The sequence below is a fragment of the Canis lupus genome, chromosome 1, assembly GCF_011100685.1.
Source record: "Canis lupus familiaris isolate Mischka breed German Shepherd chromosome 1, alternate assembly UU_Cfam_GSD_1.0, whole genome shotgun sequence".
Taxonomy (NCBI): Eukaryota; Metazoa; Chordata; class Mammalia; order Carnivora; family Canidae; genus Canis; species Canis lupus.
Genome location: NC_049222.1, coordinates 93,627,278 through 93,649,536, shown reverse-complemented (window position 1 = coordinate 93,649,536; position 22,259 = coordinate 93,627,278). Strand labels below are relative to the sequence as shown.

Genomic DNA, 22,259 nt, shown 5'->3' with positions numbered 1-22,259 from the left:
AAACTTAAGCTTGTCTTACCCCCAAGCCTTTACTTGTGCCACCACCCCTGATGATGTAGAAGATCTTGGGAAGATGGGCTGCCTTGGAACCAGGCAGTTCTAAATCTACGAGGCTGACCCAGGGCTGGGATAGGCGAGGGGAGCCTATATGGTTTGGAATGTCTGGGTCCGGCTTCTTCACCTTGCTCTTTTGTGTGTCTCTCCTCCCATACTCGACTGGTATCCTTGAGCATTATCAGGTATAATGAGCTAATGGAGATCACTGGCATTTTAAAAATCACTGCTCAAAGTTAGGAGGAGTTAATTTTTAAGCACATTATCAGATGGCCTGGTCAGAGGGAAATTAAAGCAGCAACAGATGGCTCATTAGACAATCTGAAGACAGAATGATGACAGGCTGCCGATTCTGCAGGGCTGGGAAGCCCGCCTCCTCATCCGGCCAAGGCAGTACATTTATTCCAACTCACAGGAGCCAGTCAACAGCGATGATGAGCGTGACATCCTCCGCCGGCAGACCCACAGCACTCAGCACGATCACCATGGTCACCAGGCCAGCCTGTGGCACACCAGCAGCTCCGATGCTGGCAGCCGTGGCCGTGACACTGCAGCCAAAACACACCAGTGCAAAAGGCGTTAGACACCCGTTTGTCCCTTTGGGGCCCCAGTGGCTGTTACTGGTGTGTCCCCAAATTGGCCGCTTCGAATCTGCTCTCTGCTGAGCATCAGCTCTGCCTCATTAGAGAGCTGTGGGGGACAAAGCAGGAGTCAACCTTCTTCCAGGGGGAGATGCGGCAAATCTCTCTAGTGCACGGATATGAAAAGCTGCCTGAGTGGCATTCAAAGAATAGGTAAGAGGGCTACTCAAGAGGAAGGCAAGAGTTCACCAAGTGGGGTATTCGTGGCAGGCATCAGCTGCCTATGCATGCATCCATCAACTACGATAAGTGCCAATTACCTCTCTGCCGGCTTTCCTTTCTTTCTCCCTGAGGCCATCTACTCACCCAGCCAACCATTAACTGGCATCTAACATGTGCCAGGAATTTATGTTGCCTTGAAGGATAGTCAGAGGGAGGCATACAGGTGGACGGGAAGGGTATTTCAGGTGAAGGTGAAGGAATGGGAAGGCGATCAAGCAGGTCTTATGCACTCTCTTGACATCATAAGACTCTTGGCCTCTGGGGCTGCCCTTTACAGCACAGAAAAAAGAGCAATGCCTCGGGTCTGAGGTACAAGTGTGTACCCCTGACTGCTCCATTTTGCCAGTGGATGCACTTTCTGCAAAAGGAAGAGAGTTCTGGAGCTGGAAGAGGCAGTCAAAGGAATGTCCTTACTGTGTATTTAAAAAGATTCCTCTTGGACAGATAAAATGTGGTGCTGGGGATTCTTCTCTTTGGAATGTGGAATTTCTCATCAGCAGTATCATTCTTACTTAAATCTGGTCATTTTGGAGGAAACCCTCACCATGGCCTGAAAAGCCCCCAAATCAGAATAAATTTGAGAGGATGCCCACTCTACGTTTTGGATGCATGTTCTCATCCTGAGTCCAAGGAGGCCTCTGGGTTGAAAGGTGAAGATGTAGCAACTGTCCATTTAAACTAGAAGAATGCCTGATCCTGTCCACAAATCCATATTCTTGTGGACTCAAAGAGCCTCAGAATTCTTACGAAGCTGATTCTATTACTCATTCGTCTGCCTAATGATGTGCTGTAGATGGCGTCTGAGGGCATGGTCACACAGAGGCCAGCCTTCTTTGACAAGTGTGTTTTCCTTCAGTGGCTGTGGCCACCAATTTACAGTAAATTACAGATTTCTGGGGTGTCCCGATTCCTCGAAAAGTTTCAGGCCTATGTAATCCTTTAGATCTGTTCTGACTTAAGTAATCTTTGGAAAACCTAAGTTTATTTCAATGCTGGTTGAAACAAGATTTAAACTGACTGCAACAGCAGGTTTTCTTTGCCAGACATGATTTGTGCCCATGCCCACTGATCCCTTTTGGAAGCCGCAACACATCAGGGTTAACCACATCCCTATAGCCTGTGGCTGGGCTTGAAACTCAAACCCCATTTTGTCAAAGAAAACCCTGCCCTTCAGCCTTGACCTTGCTTTCTGAACTTCAGCCATTTGACTGGCTTTGGTCTGAGCCTGGGAACTATAATTCTTCAGGTGGGGGAGAAATATGAAAACCTGTTCCTTCTACTTGAATATATTCTATTTTGTCTTTAGAGGGTTTTCACAGAAGAATACACAACAACCATTGGTAGGGAGTTATTTCTAAGCATTGAGATCTAGTTTTCAGACAGGATACTTGGCTTGGGTCCCATCCAGGCTGGCCTGGGGTGTGAACTGAAGCCAGTAGAGATTTTAGCATCAGAAAGACCTGGCTGTGCTGTTTCCAGTAGCAGCATGTCCTTAGGCAGGCTCCCTCTGAATCTCAGTTCTTCAGGTCGGATGGGGAGAATGTGTCTACTTCACAGGGCGTCACAAAGATGAAGTGAGGCAGTATATGGAGGGCATCCAGTATAGCAGCTGGACACACCAGATCCTTAAAACACTGATGTCACTTTTGCTACATCACCAGGTGCTACTCTCAGAGCTACTGCCCCCAGTATTACTACTCACTGCTACAAAACAACATACTATTGTCACGTCTTTTCCAAGCTTTTTCTAGGCCCTACATCCAGCCATCATCTTTTGTTATAAGAATATGCATCCTATTTTCAATCAGTCCTAACCTTTGATTAGTGAATATTACGATAAAACCACAAAAGGGTTTGGACTGGGTGGATGGCGCCTACGTTTCTTTGATGTCCAGGCCAAACGGACCGCAGAAGGAGATGAACTATGGGTCTCTTTAACCATCAGCCACATGAGCCATCACTGTAACTCGTGAAGGGAAAAGTCATGTTTATTATTTCATTATTCTGTCCCAGGCTGAGCCAGAAAGGATTTTAAATTTTAGGTGAATGATCACTCTGGGCCTCACAGTTGTGGTTGTTGGCTCTGGGCCAGTAGTTATTTATCAGCGAGTCTGATTTAAGGATACAGGGGTGCCTGGCGGGCTCAGTTGGTAGACAGTGCGACTCCTTATCTTTGGGGTTGTGAATTTGAGCCCATGTTGGGTGTTGAGATGACTTAAAAATAAAATCCTAAAAAGAATACACACCAGAGCATGGGGACAGTTTTGATGTGAATTATTTAGCTTCTCCACCCAAAGTTGATTTGTCTAGCAGTCAGGTTAACGACAACAACAAAAAACGGTTAGAAAGATCTAAGAAACTCATGACTAAGGGAGGGGGAGGGATTTGATCACAAAGTGGTAAATACCCAAAAGAACTGGCAGACTGGGTCCCACAGGCCAGGGCAAGGGAGGCAGCAAAGGACACTTGGAAGAACCAAAGTAACAACCGCTGGACCACAGGTGGCTGTGGGGCTTTCTTAGGAATGATTCAAGATTTCACTTTGAACATACTCGTCGCTGTTCAACCTATAGGACTTTACTCAAGCTCTTTTGGCTCAGGCTTCTTAAGCTACAGACACTTTTTATAGACCATGCAGCATAGATATAGTTTCCCAGCTGATGTGCCAATAGTCCAATTGGCACTTGTCTTCAGTTAGCTTCAAGCCAATAGCAATAAATACTTTATGATTTAGGGTTGGGGAAGACTTAAAAATATACTGTATTAGAACATTGTTAGAACTTACTTTCTGCCTGGAGTATATGCCTGTGCCAAGTACTGGGGATGTAAGAGTGAGTTAACTTGGAAAGGCCAGAGTCAACTTTGTATAGGCCTAGGGACTCAATTTAGTCCTAAACTTCCACTCTACACCGAATGAATGGTGAGTTAATCTCCGGATTAACTCTAAACCCAATCCATCCCTTCAAAGCAGCTCTGTCCAGTATAATTTTCCATGACAGAACCTAGTTCTATAATGATGGATCCTCCTATGTCTGCTTGGTCCAACCTGTGTGTGTGGCTAGTGGCTACCATCTTGAACAGTGTTGTTTCAGGGCAACAACTCTGGAAAAATTCATTAATGACGTTTTTAGCATCTACTTGAGCAGACAATCCATATGAGCAGAATTCTTTGCAGTATTGGGCTCTGTTGAGCATTTCATCCTTGGAAATCTCTCTTCTCTGAGTTTCCATGATGTGATGATTCCATAGAACTCTTCCTATGTTTCTGTTCCTTCTTGGGTCTCCCTCTTGGCTCTCTCCTCCTCTGTCTGCCTCCAATATTGGGATTTTCTAGGGCATAGTCCTTAGTCCTTTTCTATTTGCCACAAACCCATTGTCCCAGCCTTCTCATCATCTCCTGGGAACTCACTATGGACACACTGTTCTAAGAATTTTACAAGCGCTGACTTAATTACCACTACTTACATAAAATGTAGGTACTATTATTATCCTCATTTTACAGGTGAGAAAACAGAAGGGTACAGAATTCAAGTACCTTGGCCAAGGTCATGATTAATCATGGTGAAGCTAAGACTCAAACAGAGATGATGGACTCCTAACCACATGCTTGATGACTGCCCTCCCGCTGATGCCTCTGACATCATATCTACACATTTTTTACTGCAGAGTTCCACCTGGATGTCCTGAAGGCATTTTAGATTTAATGTGACAAAGAGTATAAGCTCTTTATCCTCCCACCTAGGCTTGCTTTTCTCTTCCACTAGTCTCTGTTCTGATAAGCACCATGTACCAGTCCAGAACCATCCACCAATCCTGGAGGTCATCCTAACCACCCCTGTTCCTCACTCTGAATCCAACTGATGATGCCTCTTGAATTCATTAGCTCTTTTCCATCCTCAGGGACAGTGCCTTGATTGTTAGCCTTTTTTTTTTTTTTTTTTTTAAGGATTTTTATTTATTTGAGAGACAGAGCACAATGGGAGGCAGGGGAGAGGCAGAGGGAGAAGCAGGCTCCCCGTGGAGCAGGGAGTCTGACGCGGGGCTCTATTGCAGGACCTGGGATCATGACCTGAGCCTAAGGCAGATGCTTAACTGACTGAGCCACCCAGGTGCCCCTAATATAGGCCTTTTAATTCTTTACTTGGGACTGCTACAGTAGTCTCCTAAATAGTCTTCTAGCTTACATGCCTGCCCCTATCCAGTCCATCTGCCATATTTATATTTCCATGATACCCTTTGAAAATGCAAATCTGTCCATATTATGAAAGACTGAGTTTTCAAACTCTCCCTCTTTGCCGATGACATGATACTCGACATAGAAAACCCAAAAGTCTCCACCCCAAGATTGCTAGAACTCATACAGCAATTCGGTAGTGTGGCAGGATACAAAATCAATGCCCAGAAATCAGTGGCATTTCTATAACTAACAATGAGACTGAAGAAAGAGAAATTAAGGAGTCAATCCCATTTACAATTGCACTCGGGATCCCTGGGTGGCGCAGCGGTTTGGTGCCTGCCTTTGGCCCAGGGCGCGATCCTGGAGACCCGGGATCGAATCCCACATCGGGCTCCCGGTGCATGGAGCCTGCTTCTCCCTCTGCCTGTGTCTCTGCCTCTCTCTCTCTCTCTCTCTCTGTGACTATCATAAATAAATAAAAATTAAAAAAAAATTGCACCCAAAAGCATAAGATACCTAGGAATAAACCTAACCAAAGAGGTAAAGGATCTATACCCTCAAAACTATAGAACACTTCTGAAAGAAATTAAGGAAGACACAAAGAGATGGAAAAATATTCCATGCTCATGGATTGGCAGAATTAATATTGTGAAAATGTCAATGTTACCCAGGGCAATATACACGTTTAATGCGATCCCTATCAAAATACCATGGACTTTCTTCAGAGAGTTAGAACAAATTATTTTAAGATTTGTGTGGAATCAGAAAAGACCCCGAATAGCTAGGGGAATTTTAAAAAAGAAAACCATAGCTGGGGGCATCACAATGCCAGATTTCAGGTTGTACTACAAAGCTGTGGTCATCAAGACAGTGTGGTACTGGCACAAAAACAGACACATAGATCAATGGAACAGAATAGTGAACCCAGAAGTGGACCCTGAACTTTATGGTCAACTAATATTCGATAAAGGAGGAAAGACTATCCACTGGAAGAAAGACAGTCTCTTCAATAAATGGTGCTGGGAAAATTGGACATCCACATGCAGAAGAATGAAACTAGACCACTCTCGGGATCCCTGGGTGGCGCAGCGGTTTGGCGCCTGCCTTTGGCCCGGGGCGCGATCCTGGAGACCCGGGATCGAATCCCACGTCGGGCTCCCGGTGCATGGAGCCTGCTTCTCCCTCTGCCTGTGTCTCTGCCTCTCTCTCTCTCTCTCTCTGTGACTATCATAAATAAATAAAAGTTAAAAAAAAAATTAAAAAAAAAAAAAAAAGAAACTAGACCACTCTCTTGCACCATACACAAAGATAAACTCAAAATGGATGAAAGATCTAAATGTGAGACAAGATTCCATCAAAATCCTAGAGAAGAACACAGGCGACACCCTTTTTGAACTCGGCCACAGTAACTTCTTGCAAGATACATCCATGAAGGCAAAAGAAACAAAAACAAAAATGAACTATTGGGACTTCATCAAGATAAGAAGCTTTTGCACATCAAAGGATACAGTCAACAAAACTAAAAGACAACCTACAGAATGGGAGAAGAGATTTGCAAATGACATATCAGATAAAGGGCTAGTTTCCAAGATCTATACAGAACTTATTAAACTCAACACCAAAGAAACAAACAATCCAATCATGAAATGGGCAAAAGACATGAACAGAAATCTCACAGAGGAAGACATAGACATGGTCAACACGCACATGAGAAAATGCTCTGCATCACTTGCCATCAGGGAAATACACATCAAAACCACAATGAGATACCACCTCACACCAGTGAGAATGGGGAAAATTAACAAGGCAGGAAATAACAAATGTTGGAGAGGATGCGGAAAAAAGGGAACCCTCTTACACTGTTGGTGGGAATGTGAACTGGTGCAGCCACTCTGGAAAACTGTGTGGAGGTTCCTCAAAGAGTTAAAAATAGACCTGCCCTACGACCCACCAATTGCACTGTTGGGGATTTACCCCGAAGATACAGATGCAATGAAAGGCCAGGACACCTGCACCCCGATGTTTCTAGCAGCAATGGCCACAATAGCCAAACTGTGGAAGGAGCCTCAGTGTCCATCAAAAGATGAGTGATTAAAGAAGATGTGGTTTATGTATACAATGGAATATTACTCAGCTATTAGAAATGACAAATACGGGCAGCCTGGGTGGCTCAGTGGTTTAGCACCACCTTCAGCCCAGGGCATGATCCTGGAGTCCCAGGATCAAATCCCACATCAGGCTCTCTGTGTGGAGCCTGCTTCTCCCTCTGCCTATGTCTCTGCCTCTCTCTCTGTTTCTCTCATGAATAAATAAAATCTTTAAAAAAAAAAAAAAAAAAAAGAAATGACAAATACCCACCATTTGCTTCAACGTGGATGGAACTGGAGGGTATTATGCTGAGTGAAGTAAGTCAGTCGGAGGACAAAAATTATATGTTCTCATTCATGTGGGGAATATAAATAATACTGAAAGGGAATATAAGGGAAGGGAGAAGAAATGTGTGGGAAATATCAGAAAGGGAGACAGAACGTAAAGACTGCTAACTCTGGGAAACGAACTAGGGGTGGTAGAAGGGGAGGAGGGCGGGGGGTGGGAGTGAATGGGTGACGGGCACTGGGGGTTATTCTGTATGTTGGTAAATTGAACACCAATAAAAAATAAATTAAAAAAAAAAAAAAAAGACTGAGCTCCTTCCATGGGCGCCTCACATGAAGCCTTTCATGAGATAATCCCTGCCTGCTTGTTCCTCTGTGTTCTCCATATTGTACTCTATGCTAGTGTGTCCAATAATGTGTCCTCTCCAACTAGGCCATGATGTTATCACGAGCCCCTGTACATGCTAGTCCTTCTATCCCAAAAGCTCTTAGGTTCCTTCTTTTCTTACTAAATTTTTATTCCTCTTCTAAGACTTAACTAAAACTTCCCCTTCTCTGGGAAGCCTCTAACTCACCTTCCCTTCCTTCTCTGGTGACTCCATATGCCCTTGAACCTCCATAATAGTTCTTATCAAACTCCCCAGCATTTATTTAGTTATCTGTATCCCCCTATATCCTGGGGGCCCCCTGAAAGCAGGGGCTGGCCCTTATCTAACCCTGAGTTCTTGGCATCTGTTGTGTGCCTAGCACCCAGTGGGTGTACTGACTCAAGAATGGTGATGCCTTTGGCTATCCAGACCCTGAAGGAGAAATCCTGCATGCCATGATTCTACTTCCTGTAATAAAGTTGTGTTTAATCCTGGGAAGGGACTTTATAGACGAAGAAAATCAATCTACCAATGGACCATTCCTGATCTCCTTTCACAGGAGATCAATCTCTTACCCCCACAGCCGATTTTTAGTTGAGACAATTCCAGTAACAGAAACGAACATGAGTGTGACCCCGTGGCCTACCTGATGGTGATGATCTGCCCAATGCCCAAGTCCAGGCCATTCAACTGCGCAATGAACACAGCTGCCACAGCCTCATAGAGTGCAGTCCCGTCCATGTTGATAGTAGCTCCCACGGGCAGCACAAACCTAGTGATCCTCTTGTCCACTTGGTTCTTTTCTTCTGCACAGCGGAAAGTGACAGGCAGTGTGGCTGAACTGTGTGATAAAAAGAGAAAGGAATCCATGGTCTAGGAATGCTAGAGCTCAATCCCGGCCTGAAGAGATGCTTCTATGCCAAAAACTAAACCAAGAGCCCAAAGCAGGGATTTTCTGCAGGCCCAGGAATGAGAATGTGCCGTGTCTACTGCTGCTCCAAGTTACATGGTAACCCCTACCTGGGCTGCAGGCCATGCCATGAGGGCAAGAAATACCCAGTAGGTGCAGAAATGTTTAAGGACACGGGCAGAGAATGTAGAGGTCATTCCTTGAGTTAACGGCAGCTACAAACGCACAAGCTATAGCTGGGGTGTCATCAGCTGCATGTGGCTGGGACAGCTCTCGACTGCGGCCAGTGAGAGCAGACTAGGTGTGGCCCAGAGATCCTCCCAGACACCACTCTTCTATTTACCTGGAAGAGATCATGAGAGCCGTCAAGAGAGCCTGAGCCATTCCCATGGCGAATCGGAAAGGGTTCTTCCGTACAACTATGAAGTAGATCAGTGGGAGAATGATAATGGAGTGGATCGCGAGGCTGTGAATGAGAGAGAAGCAGGTTCATAGATGATACCCTCTCCTCATATTAATCCTTTTTTTTCCAAAAAGCTTTTTTTTTTTTTTAAATTCATGATATATCACTTGATTTTCATAATGACCCAAGAGAAAATGAAAAGCAGGACAGGGACATATGTCTCCTTCATTCAACCACTGAGGATTAGGAGACTGACTCAGCAAACGAAGTATTTTGTCAAAGCAGTGAAGCCAGTAGCTGCATCCACATTTCAGAGCTCACAGAACAGGTATGTCATGCTGCCAAGCCCCATATGTGCTATTCTTGCAATAGGTACTAACATCACTTCCTCTTGCTGCTGAATTCTTATCCCTCTTCTAAGGCTCAGCACAAGGGCCCCCTACTCCAGGAAGGCTTCCCTCACTTTCCCAGGTCAAGTGGACCCTTTCATCCATGGTAGCTCCATGGCTCCACATAAACCTCTACCATAAATTCTTACCATACACCCAGGCCCTCTGTTCCCTGGGCCACACTGCCGTCCTGCTGGATGGTGCCCATCTAAGGGCAGGCAGGATGCAGTAAGGAGGAAGTCCCTGCCCTCCTACAATCATTCTTCAGGACTGACCCTCTTTTCTTTATTATTCCTGCCTTCTGAAACGATTCCTTGTTTCATGTAGAAATATACAGGTTATGCAAAACAGGGGACTTAAAGAATGAGACCAAGCCAGCAGATGCCTCTAGGGGGCAACTTAGAGTTTACAGATCAGTTATTCAAAGCTGAAATAAGAAGAAATGGCCATTGAAAATACAGATCCTAGAGGTCCATCGTGAGGGTCTTCTAGATCCCCAGCTTGTGGCTAAGAACTATGAGAAATTTAGTTTTCTTTTAGAAACCATGGTAGGGGTCATTGAACAGAAACAAGCAGAAATGTGTTTTAGCATGATATGCCTCAGCCAAATCACTGCCTGTACACAGGTCCTGGCCTCTAGAAGGGTGGAAAGCCCTGCTTCCGTACCCTGGGGCCCTGGGATTGGACATTGGCCCTCCCATTGTAGACATCCAGGCTTCTCCTTGGCTGACAGGGCTGTGCTCTTGGTAAACACAGATTAACTCCCCAGGACACTTGGGTTCCAACAGGTGAGCTCACTGCTCAAGGTGGGTGTTTGGGGGCACTGACCTGTGGGAGTGTTGGATGTTGTTTATTCATTCCCTTGGTCCATATTTCTTAGCACATGTGATGTATCCTGCCCCTGCTGGATATCCAGGGGCACCATTCCTAACTTTTCCCACCCTGTCTCCCCTCAAGGAACCAGTAACTGGGCTTAGATAAATAGTAAATGACCTGTCCCCAGGCTGCCTCCCTGTTTTTCATAATTCCTCCCAGCCTGAAGATTTTCCCAACATCCTCTCTGACCCTCTGATGGTGCAGAGTGTGGTAGTGGTTACCAGTCCCATCAACAGGGTTGGAACCAACTGGCCACCTGCTCCTACTTGCCCAAGTCTCATTTCATTTAGGCTCTACCTGATTTCTTTCTTGGGGTTGGGGTACTTGTGGGCTATTCTTACTAGTCTGGTGAGTTTCCATCCTTGGAGAAGTGAATGCCAAGAGAGGCCACCAGTAGGTTTTGCTCGTTTCAAAAATGATTTTAACACAACTAATAAAGGCAGCAATAAACCATGGTCCAGGCTGTTCTGCCAAGATCTGGCAATTAGCACAGTATGATCCTCCCCCAGTACAGCTGTTAAAGGGCAGCCCTCCACCCTGCTCTCTTATCTCTGAACCCCCTCTTTCTCCACACATGGGAGAAGCCGATTATAACTGAAATGCAGCTTCTCAGCAGCAATCCATTGGCTCAAACACAGTTCCTGCTTCCCCTCTCTCAAGTCTGACATACCCACTCAGGACGGTAGCCATGTAAAGGCCTAGCTTGCGGAATATTTCCCAGTCTTCAACTTCTATGATCTTCCCAGCAATCAGGAACAAAATGCCAAGTGGCATGTAACTAGAAAGCAAGCAGAGCAAAGACACTCCCATTATCAGGTGTCTTCTTGAGGTGGGACTGCTGTGCAAAAAACAAGCCAGGACATGCCCCCTGGCTCAGTATGTGCGCTCAGCTGGGAGGAGCACCTGGTACACAATAAAGCTAAGGTGCCAGCCTCAGGCCCTGGTGGACCACACTTGGCGCTTGAGGCGCCAGGGTTCAGTACCTGTGCATGTACACACATGGTTAAACAGGTGCATATCCCATGCCTTGCTCCCGGTACACATATGTCCAGTGGATGGTCCCATCTGCAGATCTCAACTTTTGCTTGACCCTCCATACATGGCCACCATGTTCTTTCTATCTCCGGTCATCTTGTTTCCCAGGTGGTAGATTCAGCAACCGAGCAATACAATTAGTAGCGGAAGTGGTCATAACAGCTCTGTTTCTGGAGTCCTAATTACATGCCTGGTATTGGGTTAAGTATTTGACATACATCATGTCCCTTAATGTACTTCTCCCAGCTCAAGGGGGAGACATTTATTATCCCCCCCCCTTTTTTTTAACAGATGATGAAGCTGAGGTTCAGCGGGAGTAAGTGGCTGAAATAATTAAACCTTTTGCGTCATTGTCATTGTCTACATTTTGGGGTAAATAATGTTGAGTCAACTCAGTATGAGATAAATGGGGGCAGAGATCACCTAGAAAAGATAGACTTTTTGATACTTCCAGGGATGGGGCAGATGTGTAGGTGGCACCGCTGGTATGCTCATCTAAGGAGAGCACTTTGTGTTCTGATGTGTAAAGAGCCCCTTTAAATCACTATTTTAAGAGTTATTTCTTAGATAAATGCTGGTTGGGGACAAGCCGATCAAGGGCTTTGGTAGAAAAGACAATGGCTGATATGCAGATTCTTGTTATTCTTGAACTAACTCCTAAGTAATATGTAGAATTACTGACTATTCTAGTGTCTCAGCATTCCATGTTTATCCTTCCTGGGGTGAGGTCAGTGGAGAAACACAGGCCTCTGTATTCTAATTTTGAGGAGACAATTGTCAGGAGAAGCAAGATGGCATTCACTGGCATCTACTCACCACATAATGATCTGAACAATTTTCATGGTTGCATCACTTAGAGCATTGAAGAAATCCACCAGAACCTGTCCTTTTTCTCCCATTTTTCCAATGACAAGTCCAAAGACGAGGCAAAAGACAATCAGGCCCAGGACATTTATGCCATCTGAATACATGCCTACGACTTTGTATTCCTTTGTTTTGTTCTGTGGATCAAAACCAAGAGAATATATTGATGCACAATTATAACTTTGTTGGAATGCAGAGGCCCTGAAATGAGAAGATTCAATAGCCAAAATAATAAACTAGTAATCTACCCATCAGAGTCAACAATACTTGGGGAGAAGAAAAAAAAAACACAACAAACAACAAACCACCTACGCATGTATCAAGTTTGTACTGCCCCCACCCTCTGCCACTGAAGTGATTTTTTTTTTCCTTTTTCTCAAAAAATCCAAACTTGAAGATGTCTTTTGAACATTTCTTATTCTGGGATATCTTGCATTTTTAACAAGAACTTTAGAATGAAGGCACTTTTCAGGGTTATTTTAACAACTTCGCTACATTTGGAGTGTGTGAAAAAGATGGGAATTAATAATGAAGGAAGAGCAAAATATTTACCATGGTGAACATTTTTAGGATATCTTACTATCTGTTTTATCCTGGTGGTGAAGAAAAGGAACATTGTTTACTGACTCTAATCTTGGATGATCAATGGGACTTTAGAGATATAAATATATTTTTTAAAGATGTTATTTATTTATTCATGAGAGACAGAGAGAGAGAGAGGCAGAGACACAGGCAGAGGGAGAAGCAGGCTCCATGCAGGGAGCCCGATGTGGGACTTGATCCCAGGACTCCAGGATCACGCCCTAAGCCAAAGGCAGGCGCTAAACAGCTGAGCCACCCAGGGATCCCCTAGAGATATAAATATTAACCAAATGCCTGCTACTATAAACCATTCCTTCACCGGATCCCGGGTAAGAACAGCAATGAGATGCTGAGAAAACTTAATCCGAGTGGGGGCAGCATGAGATTTACTGCGAGATTTCACAGGGAGATAACATAATCTCAGTGGTACAAGCCAGGTTTATAAAGTATTATAAATGGTTGATAAACTCCTGGTATGCCAGCCATTTTTTACTTATAATCTGATATGCTCAAATTCGTATTGATCAAACAGCTAGAGTGTGCTTGGTGCACTGGCTACAGTGTTAAGTCTTCAACTACAGCGAGATAGATAAGATTAACTGTAAGAAAAACAAACCAGTGATGGCGAGGTGGTGCGTAATTAACTGCGTGGCCAAGCTACAAGATGCAGGCATCAGACAGAGATGGAATTGATGGCCGTGGGGTGAGGGAGAGTTCAGCCTGAGTGGCAGGCAGCCAGGAGATGAAAGCACACTTCAGAAAAACGGTGTAAGCAGGCCAGTCATCATGCACTGGGCAGCCCCACCCTGCCTGGAGAGTCCCTACTCCCTACTCCTCCTTTATGGCCTCCAAAGGCTTAGTTTGTTTCTGTTAAATGCCCCCAGAGAATCCTGTTCCTCCCAATTGCAATGCTCACTGCTGGTCATCTGAGGGCAGAGGGCAGATCTGTCTGCACCAGTGGCATCTTGATGCCTAGCAAGCCTAGCTCATGCAGGGTGCTCACAAAAGTCTTCCCATGTGAAGGCGGGTAGAAGGAGGAACTGAGGGTCTGGATGGGATGGAGAGGGCCACTGGGAGGGGACCTGGGAAACCAGGGAAGAGCCCAGTGGCAGAGGGTCCTGAGCCAGCTTGAGGACTTACGACTTTCTGCAGTAGAAAGCAGGAGCAAACCGTGGCCTATCTCATTTGAATTTCTAAGTCTCCCAAACATTTATTATTATTTTTTCCTTAAATCTTCTCTTTCTATTTGGAGGCAGAGAATGTTCAGCATAAACCTACTATAGGACTATAAGAGGTACTATGTCAGGCCCATACGTTCTAACCTCTAATGCTGAAATTCCAATACCTCTCAAAACCCATGGATTTTAATGATGGGTATACAGCAAATTCTTGGTGGCAGGACCTATTCTGAACTGAGACCAGGCTACTTAGGGTTTATTTCTTTCATCTGGCAGGATATCCACAAGTTTGCCGCAGGACTGTCGCTGTCCTTGATCATAGAGAGTTGTTGCCAATTCCCCTTAAGTGTGTTTGCGTAACATACAGTGCCTATACCATGTGGCCCATAGAGAGTAAAAAACTCTGGACTCTGAATCACATCTGGGAAGAGAGTTTCCGATAAGGAATGTGGCCCTGCATCTCCACATTTCCATGGTCATGCAAATCTAAAGTAGTTCCCAACTCAACTCAAGGAGTGACAGAGATAATAGAGATAACAGGACTCATTCTTTTCTCTGTGTGGTTCAGTTCCTTCTCAGAATGCGTGGGAGTCAAGTTCTACAAAGTGGTCACCCACTAACACTGAGTTAGCAAATCTTGAATCCTTGTTCTCAGGGGAACTATAAGATCAGGTTCCTGGGAACTAATGTTTGCAACATTTTCATCAAATAGTTGGTATATAACTTGCTTTATGTGTGTTTCTGTTCAAAAACACATAAATATTTAATATATATTGTTGAATGATGAACAATGAACTCCCAACCAACACTTAGGCCTGAATGAAGCTTGATCTAATGCACATGTATTTTCCATCTGGCACATCACAGCCTTCCTGCCCTGAGAATAGAAGTCAGCACTGTAGCACTGTGCCTGGGTGACATTTTAAACAGTGAAATTATCACGAAAAAACACAAAAATATGAAAAATGTGGCATAAACACACCACTAAAAGGACACTTGTTTGTAACAAGAGAGCTGAAGCAAGAAGGCAGAGCCTGGGGTACCTGGCTGGCTCTGTCAGTAGAGCATGCAACTCTTGATCTCAGGATCATGAGTTCAAGCCCTATGTTGGGCATGGAGCCTACTTAAAAAAAGAAAAAAGAAAAAAGAAAAAAGAAAAAGAAAAGAAAAGAAAAGAAAAAGCAGAGCTCGGCCCTGTTCATCCTCAGCTGGGAGTGTGTGTCCTGGGTGACTTAAATTTCTCACCACTCCCTGTGTGTCTGAGAGTGATATGAGAGCATCGTGTTGACTTTGGGGTTACAAATACATTTTAGCAAGTAGTGACTGTATTTCCATCTCCTGCTTGCTCACAACTCTGCCCCTGCCTATTGGGGAAGGGGCGCAGGTGACAAGGTACCTTGGAAATGGCAGTAGTCATGATAGCGGTGACAGATGCTTCCGTCATGTTCATCCCTGGCTCACTGGGAGAACTTACTTCTTCACGCTTGGTTTTATACTGCATGTTGGAGGAAAAAAAAAAAAGACCAGAGAAATCAACAAAATAAGAGTTTTTCCAGCCTCAGAGCCTATACCACAGGGATATGTTACTTCAGCTAAAGGAGCACCACTGAAAGCTTCTGCTTCTGTCGCCTTCTCTTGGCTCTGGGTTTTCATAGTACCTCCCAAGAGACTTTAGAGGCAAAAGTGGGGCCGAGAAGTCTAAACCCTGATTCCCACAGCTGCCATTCAATGATGTCAGAATGTTTTCTTTTATAATAAGGGACAAATTAACAGAGTGATAATGGGAAAGAAAGAACAGGTTTTATTTGGAGATGCTTTAAGAGACCGTGCAGGATCCTGTCAATCGTTGTGTTTCTATCTGTCTAGTCATTTGTTAATTTTACTCTGAGAGAAACACCTCATCACTTTGATAAAGGTAGTCACCATGATTTTCGGAAACATCAAGAACTACACAGCTGTTCCAAAGTCAACAGTCCCTTTAGGGCGGGGCCATGAGTAAGATTTCTGTTGAATTCCCTTCCTTCACCTTTGTTTGGTTCTGTCCAGCTTCAGCAGAGAGCTTTAAGAAAAAGCTAGTATACCATTACAGCAGGCAAAAATATCACCCCTCAGAGGCTCTGCCAACCTCGAGAACCTGACAAATGACCACTGTGGCAGAACCGTGAAGGCATCCTTGAAATAGAAGCAGTTGTGTGCCTCCTGGAGTTTGGCAGGGAGCAACTTCATGGCATCTCTGTTGGTATACACAGAGGTCTCTGTTCACACAATTTATGTAAATGAATTCAGCAGTTTGTGATAGACTCAGCTGTCTTCAAGTGCACATATAAACAAGAGAGAAGGGCAGCAAGGAAGTGGAGTGACGAGACCATGAAGCTTTCCTAGAGGAAAAATCATGGCTTTGTTACATGGCCGGGGCTGGGTGGGTGGCGTGCCAGGAATGGGCACACACAAGGATTAAGGAAACTGGTCAGTTAATTTTCAGAATGTAAGATAAAAAGACTGAACCCCAGGACTGCTAAGCCCTCATGTGGGTTAGATATTGCTGTCCCAACATGAGCGAGGAAGGAAGGAGGAGATGGGGTTATTCCTGCAGGGTGCTGCTTCTGCAGACAGTCTAAGCTTCTTCACAAATACCATGTGGTCCTCCAAAAACAAGGAAAGGGAGCCAGCATCATATCTAATGGGGGACTTCTCCAGGGCCCAAAAGACCCAGAGACATGAAGCAGAGAAGTCACCTGAGATTGCTCTGCAGACACATTCAGAGGTACCTTTCCTGCCAGTTCGGATGGGCTCATGCCAGTTCTTGGGTCATAGCAGGACATAAAAAATCTTAATTGGTAAAGCAAAGAAGGGAGCAGCCTGAAGGCAAAAAGTCTTATTCTTACCTGCTGAAAACAGGCTTGTACAAGATTCTCAGGGAACATATTCCTGTTGGAGACATGAAAAGCAGTGTCACGTTAAGGCAAATTCTTTTTCTTTTTGGTCATACTCAATACCTTGGTGAACATGAGTAGAACATAGAACCAGTACTCTGGTTTCTCCTCTGGCCTCTCCTTTGCAAATACTTCCTTGGATTAAAGATGTTTTTCCCCTGCCGACCTTCAGCCAAGTCTAGAAAGCTCTCTTAAACAGCCATGGCTTAGCTGATTCACTGAGGAACTGAAACGCTTGCTGTCCTTGGCAGGTGGACACTCACAGTCAAGGCACCTCCTTAATACCCTGTATGCTTCTGTTTTCACCGATGAGAACACAGGCCTACTGAGAGCCCACTGCATAGGTTCCCAATTTCTTTATGCCAATTATGAATATAAGCATAATTATTGAATTAAAAATTATGTGAATCAATGAAACAGGAGTATGAAACAGAAGGCGTGTTTTTTTATAAACACTAAATGCAACGCCTAGAAACTCAACCAAGACAGGTGACTAAAATTTCTGTGGTTAAATCAGGTTCAGAGGGCCCCTAAATGGGAAGAAAAACTGGCATTCAGCTTTCTTTGCAGGTCTAAGGGTTCTGTTGTTCTACTTCAAGGAAATGGAACCTGGAAACTATACAAGATGCCTTTGTAAGGGTAGCAGGTGCAAGAGAAATGCTATGAAATTATAATCGACTGACACCCTGGAAGGAAAGACCTTGGCCCTATGTCAGAAACTGGCAAAAAAAAAAAAATGCATTTAAATTTTAAATGTCAAGGTAATATAATGCATGTCTGTCATTTTTTTTTTTTTTTACAATTCTCTATCTTAAAATTAACTGATTTTTAGCCCTGATTGCTTCCAATAAGAGGGTTTCTCCTGTACAATAAAAAAAATGTATTTCTTCAAGTGTGCTTCAGAACTGACCCCCAACCCAGCCTAGTATCTCAATGCAGTAAGTATACTTTCTGCATTTCTGTCCATTCAAAATCCAGATAGAGGAGCCTGTTCCTTCCCATCCCCTCTTGGCACCACGGTCTGGCAAGCAGGCCTGGCCATGTGATTTCAGGGTACGGGGCTAATTGAAAACACACAATGATTAAAAAACTATTAGAAGTTTCAAGATAGTGACAGCAGAGCAAGCATGGATCCCATGCGATCACAGTATTGCAGGTGGCATGCCTATGGAGCTGCCCCGCTGGCCAGACACTCACCTGATCAGATCTAACATGGCATCCACTGTACTGACTTCGGGGCTGCTGCCTGTCCTGTCAATTTCATCCACTTTCTGGGACACACCAGGCTTGATGCTCACCACCAGCACGATGCCTGCGGCCAAGGAGAGTACCACAGAGCATTAGGAACCTTCCAGAACACCCACCCCCCCAGAGCATCCTTAGAACCAGTAGACATGGTGGTACCAAGCAATACTGGAATGAGGACTCCGAGATCCAGCCAAAATGCTGAGCCTCAGCTGGGACCTCAGCAGTGGCCTTAATTATTTTTCCATTTAAATGAACCAGAAGGAACTTTTCCCATTTTTCTTTCTTTTCTTTTTTTTTTTTTTTAAACTAAGTTGCATTCCAGAATTGCTTCTGGAGAGATGTGCTAATGAGAATTTTCTATTTTCTTTTCCTTAGCTTATGAGATCAGCCTAGGCAGGGGTTGGCATGAGGGTGATTCCTTTTCCAACTCAGGGCACTCATTCAATATCTTTATGTAACTCTTACCCACAGATGCTGGTTATTTTCCTGAGGTGTTTCCAAAACAAGCCCTACCTTCCTTCCATACCAGAAGCCTTCAAATATCTGGAAAGCTATTATATAATCCAAAAAAGGGCTAGGTTTAAGAAAAGTAGTATTCCCTGTGACACTCAGGGGATGGAATGAGAACAAATAGACTTTAGAGGGAGAGATGGCTCTTGTATTCCTGCTGTGATGAACCGTCTCAAGGGGGAGTATCTGCGAGTGCCATTTTGGAACTTGGAACCATGGGTTCCTGTCCTTCGGGGTGTCCAAGCAGAGGTGGGAGGCTGGAGATCAAGGCATAAGAGACTCCTTGACTGGAAGGGGAATGCCAGTCCACAGGGGCAGGATGTCCAGATGCTGAGCAGGTCAGTTTTGCCAGTGAGATGAGTCAGGGGGTGATACAAGGACCATGGTGGGTGTGGTCCCCTCTTCCCTCTCAGGCTTGCAGGAGAGACACACACTGGCTTTTTCTTTCATGCCTCCCTCCCCTCAGGAACCTCATGGGGAGATGGGGCTTTGGTTTAAGACAGGGTTCAGGCCCTCCCAGGTGCCCTAACACCTGGTGCCTAACACCACTCCAACCTCACCACATCCTAACAATCCATTAAAGCAGAAGCAGCAGGATCACGCTGGCTGATTCTTCCCAGCCTCTCTGCCCACTCGGGGCATCCTTTTTAAAATGTTAGGTCACAAAGGACGGACCACACTTTCTTCACAAAAGAATGCCAAACATACAAGAGCAGCTACATTCCTTTATTAGAACTTTCTCCCCTTTTCAAGTGGAATTTATATTTGGCAAGTGCTGTGAGCTCTCAGTACCATGTGGAATTTGAAATGCACCGAAATGCTATCTTTTTGGAAATATTTCACAATTAGACTCAACTCCACTATTACAGACTAATTATTCAGTTTACAGATTATATAAGCTCTTGACTTCACTTCCTTCTACTCAGTGAGCCTGATAAAGCACAGAACTGGCAACCTCTTTCTGTGCCTTTACTAGGGACATTCATCAGCAGTGCCACAGCTGAACTTCAGTCAGTATTATATTTTCTTCATGTAAAAGGTGCCGTGTAGACTTTAAGCCCAAAAGCTTCATGTTAGTTTGACAAAACTACTTTTTGAATGGAAAAAAAAGTGCATTTAAAAAAGTCCAACTACTTTGAAAGAAAAATTCACCATTATACAGAGGAATAAGGAATCAGAAATAGATCTTACCTAGAACTACAGCAATGACAGTGGTACAGAAATAATATATGACAGCACGTAGACCAATTTTCCCGGATACACTGGAATCCAGTGCAGCAACACCTGCAAGAAGGGAGGGGGAGATGTCAAGTTACATTAATTTTTTTAAAAGATTTTATTTATTCATGAGAGACATAGAGAGAGAGGCAGAGACACAGGCAGAGGGAGAAGCAGGCTCCCTGCGGGGAGCCCAATGTGGGACTCGATCCCAGGACCTTAGGATCATGACCTGAGCCAAAGGCAGATCCTCAACCACTGAGCCACCCAGTCATCCCAAGTCACATTAATTTTTAAAAGAAGCGATTTCTAGGACTGGAGGTCATTCAATCTTCAAGATGTGAAATAAAGTGCTAAGCGCTGTCCTCTGCACCTGCTGGGCCTCACACATTTCCTCTGGATAAGATGCAACGGGCAAAGGAAGGTCTTCAAAATTGCCAACAAAGAATGCAGTCAGAAGAGAGGCAAGAGGTAATCTCTCCTCTCCGCTCACCCCACTGCCAGCCAGTGCTCTTGGGGCTGATTATGAGACAGGAGCAGCTCCCCTCCTGCATCTGCTCTAAGAACTTCGTTAAAATTTGTATGTCACATCCCCCCACAGCCTTCAAGTCAGTATCCAGAAAAACCCTTCTGGAATTCAATACCCAGAAAGTTTATCTTGAAGCATGGAGACCATTCTTTCCTCAAATAATGAACATTGTAAAACTCACCCTTGTCTCCCTTTTGCCTTTTCTGTCAGGAAGCTCAGAGTCAACCAAAAAGATAACTTTTGTGTGTGATTATGAAAGTTAATATATGTTCGTTGTAACAATTTGAAAACAGGAAAATGAAAATCACTCCATCTCATCAACTGTCATTGATATGCTGGAGAATCTTCTGTCAATATTTTTTCTTGATTTTTTTCATAAACATAGTTGAGATAATTCCATAGTTTTTAATCCTCTCTTCCTCATACTGTATCATAAGAATTTTCTTGTTACAAATTCCCCTCCCAAGGGTAATTTTAATGGCTGCATGATCTTGTCATGGGACCATACCATAATGCATTTAATCATCCACTTATTGCCAGAGCTTTGGAGATACTCAGAGCCAACTTTAATAATAAATCACAGTAATTTCATTATTTATCCTGGCTGGCACATTTTCTTCTTCTTTCCATGATTTTCAAATTGCTTCTACCTTAACAACCTTATTGTGTACGGCTCTGTGAGACAAAATATCCATTTTCAAGCGGTATGATATAAATAAAGATTTCCAATTTAAAAGACTTACAACCACACTGTTAGCAGTAGTCTCAAAAGGTCTATGGTGGTCTCTAACATGACTGAACGTCACCTGAAAAATGGAAGGGCTATCCAGAATGCCAAGGATAATTATGGAGGTGGGAGGCACACATCCCTTCTTGCTAGAAATCCTTGGCCTCCAGTAAAGATGCTTCTATAAAGGGAGCCAAATGATGCGGCTACCTGGATAGCTTCTGTGTTGGAAGACAGGGAAAGTGGAGAAGCAACCAAACCACCTTTTAGCTAACTGACATTTGAAGGTTTCAGACTGTACCCTGCCCGTTTTCCAAATGAGAACCACATATTGAGTCAAATTATCATCACAGAAAATTACTTGAAACTTCAGCACATGTGAGCTGTCCCATAACCACTGGCAAAGCCTGAAGTACCAGGCGGCAGGAAAAATGAAGAGGCTGGCATGAGGCAGCCCCAAGGAGAGGTAGTAAACCTGTAGGCTACTGGCATACACAGGTAGCTTGTGTGTTCATTCCTGACACCATAAAAGATCTATCCTTTTTTTAAAAAAGTGACTGGGGGATTATGCTTCTCACGTATCATTGTACATACTCCGTAAATCAGAGAAATCTGTAAGCAAGCTATCATCATCATGATGACAGAACAAATCATCTCTCACTGTAAACATGTCATTCATCCCAGCTGTTGATTGTTCCTCTGGAAGCTAATATTTTGACAGAAGGGGTTCTGGCCTCTTTAGCGACCACCCCACGATGCTGTAAGATCCCATTCGCCAAGGCTCGGGACAAGACTGTGCCATTACCATATGATGGGCATATTGCAACAGACACATCCTAGAATAACCCTGATGACAGATTCCATTATCTCTCTCTGGGAAAAATGCACTTTGCTGTGGTTGAGAAGACTTTCTTCTCATGGTAAGACAATTAAAAATAACAACTCTGCAAGAAACAACAATAGCAACAACAAAACATCAAGAGACAATGAAGGCCCCAACTCAGAATCTCCTATTTAGCT

At 44.2% G+C, this 22,259-nt stretch overlaps 1 protein-coding gene across 1 annotated transcript in view; it reads right to left on the bottom strand.

The window, feature by feature from the left end:
• Positions 1 to 22,259, bottom strand: part of SLC1A1 (solute carrier family 1 member 1) — an 80,243-nt gene that overhangs the window by 2,840 nt on the left and 55,144 nt on the right. The window contains 9 exon segments of the mRNA NM_001003139.1: positions 468 to 602; positions 8,484 to 8,678; positions 9,091 to 9,213; positions 11,086 to 11,193; positions 12,267 to 12,451; positions 15,471 to 15,569; positions 16,960 to 17,002; positions 18,205 to 18,319; positions 19,957 to 20,049. Of these exon segments, the coding sequence (NP_001003139.1) occupies positions 468 to 602; positions 8,484 to 8,678; positions 9,091 to 9,213; positions 11,086 to 11,193; positions 12,267 to 12,451; positions 15,471 to 15,569; positions 16,960 to 17,002; positions 18,205 to 18,319; positions 19,957 to 20,049 (1,096 nt within the window).